The sequence below is a fragment of the Martes martes genome (genome assembly GCF_963455335.1).
Source record: "Martes martes genome assembly, chromosome: 6".
NCBI classification, from domain to species: Eukaryota; Metazoa; Chordata; class Mammalia; order Carnivora; family Mustelidae; genus Martes; species Martes martes.
In genome coordinates, this window is record NC_137893.1 from 146,022,568 (window position 1) to 146,031,586 (window position 9,019).

At 44.4% G+C, this 9,019-nt stretch overlaps 1 protein-coding gene across 5 annotated transcripts; it reads left to right on the plus strand.

Annotated features, from left to right (window-relative positions):
* HMGN4 (high mobility group nucleosomal binding domain 4) lies at window positions 1-8,290 on the plus strand. Of its 5 annotated transcripts, XR_013966940.1 has the most exons (4): window positions 34-169; window positions 3,829-3,873; window positions 3,994-4,131; window positions 6,539-8,290. XR_013966940.1 is itself a non-coding variant. In XM_080805250.1 (3 exons), the coding sequence occupies exon 3, from the start codon at window positions 6,625-6,627 to the stop codon at window positions 6,895-6,897; it is 273 nt and encodes a 90-aa protein (XP_080661376.1). In that variant the 5' UTR covers window positions 32-169; window positions 3,829-4,131; window positions 6,539-6,624; the 3' UTR covers window positions 6,898-7,031. The 5 variants fall into 5 exon arrangements, 3 of the variants coding, with proteins under 3 accessions (XP_080661376.1, XP_080661377.1, XP_080661378.1); XR_013966939.1 differs by lacking the exon at window positions 3,829-3,873 and having other exon boundaries at window positions 1-169; window positions 3,912-4,131; XM_080805250.1 differs by having other exon boundaries at window positions 32-169; window positions 3,829-4,131; window positions 6,539-7,031.
* Window positions 8,291-9,019: the final 729 nt, after the last annotated feature.

Sequence of the window (9,019 nt, forward strand, 5' to 3'; positions counted from 1 at the left end):
CCCGGAAGCGGTTCCTCGCCGCCCGCCACCTTCCTGTTCCCGGCAGGGCCCGCTGCGCGCGTCTCCCCTCGGCCCCACGGCCCGCGCCGGCCCTGCCCCAGCTGAGGGCACCCGCGCGGCCCGGGCCGCACTTGGGCGCCCGCGCCTCTCGGACGGCCGCGGGACTCCGGTAAGCAGCGGAGGCCTCCGCGCGCGCCTCCCGACGGTGGGGTGGCCCGGCCGCCCCCCGCGTGCTGGGGACCCTCGGGCGGTCGGGCCCGGTCGCGGTGAGGGCCGCCGCCCCCCGCCCTGCCCGCCTCTCCACAGTAACGGTACCGCTGGCGGCCGGGAGCGCCGGTCTCTGGGAGCGGCGCCCGCTGCCCCGCGGAGACTCCAGGGCGGAGTTGGGGGCGGCGGCGCGGGCGTGTGGAAGGACGGCGCCCGCGGGCCGGTGGCTGGGAGCGGTCGGGCGGGTGGGCCGGCTTGGCCTGGCCGCGGCCTCGCCCTCCCCGCTGCCGGTCTCCGTGAGGCCTCGCCTTCGGGAGAGCCCACCGGGCAGGCGCCCAAGGCCCGCGGCTTCCGCCACTTGGCCCTGTGCGCTCCCCGCCAAAAGAAAGAGAACGAACCCAAAGTTAAGAAACGGACCGGCTGTGGATTCCGCGTGTTGCCTCGAAGCTTGAGGAAAGCCCGTGGCAGCCCCTGTGGAAATTCAGATCGTGAGCCCTGTGTGTGGCCTCCGACCTCTGGCTGACACGCGGCCTGCTTCCGTGGTCATTGCATCCCTCGGGGGCTTTCCCGGGGCCGAAGTCTTGGTATTCCCCGACAGCCTCGGGTATATCCTCAGGGTTGCCTTGGGTGTATTATTAAGACGACTCCTGCTTCCGTTGTTTTTGTTCCTGCTGCGGCTACTACTACTATTGGGGGTTAGCCAAGCCTAGTCTCTCAGGCCCCATTGCTCTACGTTCCCTGAAATGAATAACTGCTATGAATATGGTATTTTTACGGCCATGAAAAAAGAAAGGGTAATCTTTACCTAATGGGCTGTGGTTTTGTTTCTCTCCCCCTCTCTCCCCAGCTCCGTCTTCCCCGTCCATTGTCATACCTTCTCAGAAAAACCCTTGCTTTTACCATCTTATTAATTTCCTTGCTAGCAAGACAATAGTTAGCTTTGGTACGTGCTCCGTAGAGTTGTATCTGAGACATTTTCACTTGAAATCTCTTCTCTACCGCTCAGAAATACAAGTGAGTTAATGTGGTGCCCTGAAAGGACGCATGGGTCTCAGGGGCCTGGGAGGTGCTGGGAGATCTGTCCTCTCCCATCCCTCTCTGTGATGCCAGTGGCCGGGAGTCCTGTAGCTGGGAAACCGAGTCTGCCCCAACCCACCAGTTGCAGATGGGTGACCGTTTCATTGAAAGCCTATGGCTCTTTGCTTCTCTCCCAACTAGGTGTTTTCTGGCAAAATGCAGGAGACCTACAGTTTCAGACAATCTGCCCTTTCTCACCTCTTTCTACCACCCTTTCCTCCCCCAGTCTCCCTCAATGCCAAAGGGAAGCTCAGGCTGCCCACCTAGGCTGATACTTCCTTTGGAAGGTGGAGAACAAGTGGGCTCTAGATTGTGGCCGATATGGCTCCTGTGGCACACTGCGCCCTACCTACAATCTTTTATTTTGTTATAGCCTTTCTCCTCTCTTTCCCAAGCTTGGTGTTAGCAGCCTTCTCCCAGGTCTTCCCTGCAACCCCAAGGCGCAGAGCGAAGAAGGTGGCCTTCTGACTTTGGGGATGGGATCAAGACTAGAACCCAAGTTAGAACTATTTCCCGGAAATCCGGGTCAATAACAGGCCAGGGAACAAAAGGGTGCTGCTGAAATGTGCCTTGTACCCGTTTGCTGGGAATGGGGTGGGGTGTGTGGGATGAGGTAGGATTTTCTCCATGGATACTGGAGTCAGGCCTATAATGAAAGAGAAAAAAAATACGGGAAAAGGATTTTGAGAGCTATGCAAAACCTCAAAATGAATCTAATCCGAGATGTGTTGTAGGTCCCTAAGGTCCTCACACTCCTCCCTCCTGTGGTAGTCCGCTAGGGCTGTCGCAGCGGAAGCGTGTGGTGAACCTCGGAAATTTATTTTCTCACAGTTCTGAAGGCTGGAAGTCCAGCATCGAGATGGTGGAACTTTGGTTTCTTCCAGGGCCTCTCTCCTTAGCTCACAGATGGTCACCTTGCTACCTCTTTGCACGGTTACCCCTCTGTGTTGTCTTTGTCCTCATCTACTCTTGTATGGGATTGGGACCCACCCATATGACCCCATTTTTCCTTAACTACCTTTTTGAAGTCCCCATCTCCAAATACAGTCACAGTCTGAGGTCCTGGGGGTTAGGACTTCAGCCTATGAATTTGAGTGGGTGGGTCGGGGCACAACTTCAGCTCACGTCTGGGGACTGAGATCGATGTATTAGATACATTATTGACAGAATTTGGAGATTTCCCAGCAGTTAACCTCACAGAAGACTGTAGCACACCTGTATCTCCTCATTTTACTCATCATTTGCATATTTTTATTGCAGATGAAATAGATTCTTTGCTTTTTATTTGCCTTTTGTGTTTTTAAAGCTACTTCTACCAGTTCATTTAAACTTCGTGGGTCTGCTTCTAATGAAAATATGCAAGTCTTCGTAGCTAACAAAAGTATTTTTTAAAAAGCCTGGAGCAGATGTTCCCTCTCCCCTGAGGCTGCTGAGAGAGAGAAGCTTTCCACATTAGAGAACAAGCAGCCTGGTTAAATGAAGAGTTAAATTGTGAACTTTCACAAGAATTTCAGTCCGATTCTTTGCAATGCGAAGATGAATGATTCAACGCTTTCACTATTTTGTTTGTTCTGTTCTCTGTTAATATAATTCTGTCCTTGGAAGTGTTATTTTAACAAAGGGGAATTGTTAAATTCCTAAAACTTTAAAAATTGTTGCCATGTCTTGATAATTTCTTGCCCTGGCGATTGCATTGAAAGTCCTATCTCTGTGTTCCCAAAGTTATACAGTTACTTATATGTTTTATCTGCCCGTTCATAATACTTCTTTTCTCTCACATGCATGATAGAATATTTGTAGTCCTGTGACTTCTCTATTTTATTGCCTAACAAATTATTTCCCCTTTTTTTAATTCTTAAAATATGTTTTTTTAAATTAGTAGACTTTATTTTTTTAAGACCAGTTTTAGTTTTTCAGACAAATTATGCAGAAAGTAGTTTCTCCTGTTCTTAAAGTTTCTCTTATTAATAACAACTTGCATTGGTGCGGCACATTTGTTACAACTGATGAGCCAGTGTTTCCACATTATTCTTCTTTTCTTTTTTTTTTTTTTTTTTTTTTTAATTTATTTATTTGTTAGAGAGAGAGAGAGCGAGCGAGCACAGGCAGACAGAGTGGTAGGCAGAGGCAGAGGGAGAAGCAGGCTCCCTGCGGAGCAAGGAGCCCGATGTGGGACTCGATCCCAGGACGCTGGGATCATGACCTGAGCCGAAGGCAGCCGCTTAACCAACTGAGCCACCCAGGCGTCCCTCCACATTATTCTTAACTGAATTCGTTGTTTACTGTAGGCTTCAGTCTTTGTATACAGTTGAGTTTTACTAAATGCATAAGGTCATGTATCCACAAATATAGTGCGTACAAAATAGTTTCATTGTCCTTAAAAGGTCCCCGGTACTCCACCTCAAGTAATTTCTTTTCAGTTAACACCACTGTATGGTGAGAACACTGCCCTGCCCATCCTTCTTTGGCCTTCACGGAAATGAAATGTCTTTTATCCCACTGGCCCTTTTTCCTTATTTGTGTATCTGTCTCCTAATTTGTAAGGTCTCTGGAGAGTCAGCCCGTGGTCTCCTGATAAGCTTCCTAAAGGTGAGTTTCAAGGAACTAATCCATATTCGTGTACTCAGATACAGCATCCAGACAGCGGCCTGTTTTCCTTGAATTTATCTTTGTTGTTACCTGCTGTGTTTCGGCCTTTGACATGTGGAGATCATGGCCCCCCTGCTTGGGATGGACTGCAAGGGATCTAACATGAAGAAGACTGAGCCCAGGAAACAGACTGTGAGCATTCCCACACCAGGACCTGGGCTAAGAAACACAGTTTTGGAGTGAGATGGAAGGAGAATGGTATGGAGTATCCATTCTTTAGGGAAGTGTGTCCTAGAACAAAAGCTCACCCTTTGGTTTCCTTTCTCATTCTCTGGTAACAAAAAGGTCTCTAAAAATATATGCAGAAGGTTTAGAGTGACATTTTCATTTTTTATTCAAGCTGGCACACCTTTGAGAGTGAATGGGAGCATTATAAATAATTAGGGCAGGGCCACAGGTATAAACCATGTCACCCTAATTCTAGACAGATGATTTTCATGACATAAAATATCTCTCAATGTTGGTTTGCTCATTTTAAGAACAGCTGTCTTTTCCTACCTGTTCCTTTGTGGGCACACCTTTACCATTCCTGGAGTTGACCAATGTGATCTCTGGCGTCTTTCTCAATGATTTTCCTTCAAAATTATTTTCTTTATTGTGTCAGAATTTGGACTTAAAAAAAAAAAAAAGCCTTTTGTTCTGTAAGGATTGTTCACTCATTTCTTTAGTGATGCATTTGGGAGAGAGAAAAAAGGGAATAAATTAGGCATACATTCATTCAATGTCTGGGAAAGCATGTTCCCGGCAGAGAGCAGGCGGAGTCTCCTGGGTGGGAATGGCAAGCGTGCATCTGTGGCAACAGGGACTTTTCCGCCCTCAGGAATTTAGAATATTTAGAGGCAAGGGGAGAGCACAGTAAGGGAAGAGAAGGGTCCAGCTAATTTCACATTAGCTTTTCAGTGAGTTGCTTTCAGCATGAGAATATAAGTGTTTCTCCTCTCAATTTCGCTCTGTCCCCAAAGTTTCTTACAAGGTTACCAAGGGAAAAACACTGACCGATTCAAGGCACTTAGCTTCTCCTTTCTTCTTTATACTAACACATTTCTCCCTGTGTTGCACATGAGGGAGAGAAAAAATGCAGAATGTCAGGTAATTTTAGTCATGGTGAAAAAAATGGGGGAGAAAAATAGATAAATTTGATGTTTTAGCACCATTTATAGGTGCTCACTTTTGTTAGCCAAGAAACATGTTTGCCCACTACGTATCCACATAGTGAGGTCTGGCAAAAACAAAACAGAACAAAACAAGACTCTGGAGCAATTTAGGGACAAGATAATACATTTTTTTTTTTTTTTCTTAAAACATTTAGAGTGGGACAGGGCGTAAGGTTACAGAAATCCCCAGGAAATGTTTTCGAGGGTGGGGCAGAGGTGTGAGTAGCTAGTCCTGGCTTAAAGCTTTAAAAAACTTCACACAGTGCTTGTGAGTGCCAGCCATCGGCCCAGGTCCTAACGACCTAGACTAAAAATAAATCACTTTCTGTTTTGTGTATCCCTGAACCTGTCCTTTGGGCTACATACTTTTTAAAAGTAGTTTTTATTAGTTCTTGGGCAGATACATAAAATGTCTCTGTGTAGAATCTACAGAATAGTACACCAGCCATGTCGTCCTCCCTACCCCACCTCTGTTCAAGGGAGAGGATGCTACCCCCGCCCCTTTCTCTGGACCCTCTTCCTCTCTCCAACCACCATCCCTTTCTCAACCCCCTTTGATGTGACTACTGTCCCAATTTTTATCTTTATCCCTTGTTTGTTTGTGGGTTTTGTTTTTTTTTTCAGTTTTACTACATGCTTATAGCCTAAACGTGTCATTTACTTTTGTACTTGGAAATGGATCTATACTACACATATCTTGCAGCCTGTCATTTTTGCCCAACAGCATGTTCTTGATGATTCATCCATGTTTTTGCATGTCACTGTCATCTATTCATTTCTGCTTCTGAATAGCGTTCCCTTTCAGAGATGCTACTAAACGTATTTACTCTCTTATTGAAGGCCAGTGGATGATGTCCGGTTTTGATATTACAGAGTCACCGTAGGCATTCTTGTAGGGATCTCCTCTGCACGTCTCCAAAAATTCCTCTAGGGAAATACTCAGAAGTGAAATTGCTTTCAGAATGTTTTCAGATTTAATACACTAATTTATACACACAGAAACACACATCCCAGCGGTGTATAGCATTTTAATTGTTGCACATCTGCTGAGCCCTTGATTTTGTCAATTTAGTTTCTACCAGTTTGATGGGTGTAAAGTGTTAGTATGCATTTCTCATATTACTAATGAGGTTGAGCATAATTTATGTGCTTATTCACCATTTATACTACATCTATGAAGTACTTGTTCACTTTTGCTCATTGTTTTAAAATTTTCCTTTTGTCCTTTTCTCATATGTCTGTAGAAATTTTTATATATTCTGGATTCAAATCCTTTGTCAGTTCTGTGTGTTAGGAATATCTTTGCCCTGCTTATAACTTATCTTTTTACCTTTTCATACTATCTTTGATTTACACAAATTATTCATTTTAATATAGTCAAATTTGAATTTTAATGTAGTTAAATTTGTCAGTCTTTCCCATTTGGTTGACACTTTTTGTGTTTGTTAAAGAAATCTTTCTAGGAGCAGTGTGAGGAAGACAGAAACCGCCCCCCTCCCTGGACTGGCCAAGCTACCTGCCCAGCGCTGCTGCCACCATGCCCAAGAGAAAGGCCAAAGGAGATGCTAAAGGTGACAAAGGGAAGGTGAAGGATGAGCCGCAGAGGAGATCGGCACGCTTGTCTGCTAAACCGGCTCCTCCAAAACCAGAACCCCGGCCTAAAAAGGCCCCTGCAAAGAAAGGAGAGAAGCTACCCAAAGGGAGAAAGGGGAAAGCAGATGGTGGCAAGGAGGGGAACAACGCTGCAAAGAACCTAGATGCTTCCACAGTTCAGTCACAGAAAGCAGAAGGCAGTGGGGATGCCAAGTGAAGTGTACTTTTTTGATAGTCTGTACTTCTAGTGACTCTACTGTTTGAAATACTATTTTTCTTTAATCAAGTTTTATAAAAATGTAGAATTTGGGTGTTGTTTTTTTCCCCCCAAACTTACGTTGTTAGCATACAAGACGCATTGTTGTTGTCCTTTGTGGAAAGTGCAAATACCACTAATAGAATGTCTCAGAAGCTGGCTTGAAATGGGGGAAGATGGGATCTTCTGTCCTTGTTTTTGAAGATTATTCTCGGTTCCCAGGAGAGATTCTCTGACATTCACACGTGTCAGCCGCTTTGGCTTAGAAGCCTTACAGCACAGAGAAGCAAAACTTCATGTCTTCTTTCCTGATGCCATTAGCATATACTTGACTTCCTGAAATAGTTGTGATGTGGCCTTGGCTCCCCTAAAATCCCGTGCTGGGTAACAGTACTCAGGCTTTCTGGTGATAACATCAAGATGGTGTTGCTCAAAAGAGCCAAGATTCCTGTTTGTAGTTTATCGATCATTGCACTGATGATCTTAGAGTTTTTAGTTCCTTTCTTCCGTGTCCGAGTCGACCTGTGAAAAGATCTTACATGCCTCTTGTGAAATATGCGTCCTTCTGAGAACTCCTGCCTTTTCAAACACAACAGAAGACTGTTGACTTTTGGGGGAGGGGAGTTTGAAAGTTGTAAAATGTTACGGATTGTCAACCCTGTCCTCCTGGAAATAACTGGTTTTGAAAAGTATCTGATAAAGCTGATTACAAATTAGCTTGGTGGTAGGGGGATCGTTTCCTACCCAAAGTCATAGAGATATTCTTTCCTGCATTGTAAACCTTTTATAGTCTTGCTTTTCACATTTGTCTTTAGTCTGCTCTGAACTGGTTTTTGTGAAAAGTAGGAGATAGAAGTTCAATATAGTATTTTTTCCATGTGGATAAGTGGTGGTTGTCCCAGCACCATTCTCTGAATACTTTATTCTTTCCCACTGATCTATAACACCAGCTCTTTCATAAGTAAAGTCTCTGTGTGGGTGGGTCTGTTGATTATTCCTTTTCAGTCAATTTGTCTAACCTTGTGGCCGTACCATACAATCCTGAGTACTACAACTTTAGAAACAGGTCTTCATATCTCAGGACAAATCCCACCTCCAAAAATATCACCACCAAATTTTTCTTCCTTGGGAGTATCTTGGCTCTTCTTAGCCATTTGCTCTTCTGTACAACTTTTAGAATTAGATTGACAAGTTCTAAAACAAAACAAAAATGTTGGAATTTTTATTGGATTTGTACGGAATTTATAGACTAAATAATACAATGTTGAGTCTTCCAATCCATGAACATGATACAGTTCTTCATTTACTTAGCCTTTTTAAATGTCTTTCAATAAAGTTTTATAATTTTCTCCATAAATGTCTTTTGTTAATATTTCCTAGGGACTTAATACTTTTTGATGCTGTTCTTATGGTGTATTTTTAGTTACTACATTTTCTGTTTTTAGCTAAAGTTGATGTTTATATCCAGCAACCTTGCTAAACTCTCACTAATTAATATGTCTGTATGTTCTTCTGGGTTTTCTACGTAGGTAAACTGTATGTTGTGTATGTGCAGACAATTTTGTTTCTACACAGTTTTATTCCCATTTTTACTCTTTTTAATGTTAGGAATTGTCCAAGTGCTGGGGGCATAGCAGTGAAAAAACGTCTCTTCTTTCACCAAGCTTATATTCTGGTTGAGCCTGGGGAGAGAAGTAGAAAATACACAAATTTATGGGAGGAGGGGCCTTAAGTAAACAACTAAAAGTGGGTGCAATTTCGATAGGGTGGTTAGGGAAGTCCTCGATGATGAGATATTTGAGCAGAGCCCTTAATGAAATAAAGGAGGGGATGTCAATATGTGGGGAAAACACTCCAGCAGACAGGAGGTGAACATGTTTGGCTATTTGGCTCACTGAGGAAGAACAAGGAAGCAGAAGTGGCTGAATTGGAAAGAAGATGATAAGGATGATGGCTGATATGATTGCAGAGATAGCTAGAGGCCAGGAAATGGAAGATGCTCCAAGCTGTGATTTTCTCTGAAAGTGATGGGATACCGTTAGAGTTTCTAACACAGAACACAAAGTGTTGAGGCTGGGGCGTG

Excerpts from the sequence above, each read along its gene's own strand:
- HMGN4 (XM_080805250.1), top strand. The coding sequence starts at position 6,625 with ATGCCCAAGAGAAAGGCCAAAGGAGATGCTAAAGGTGACAAAGGGAAG.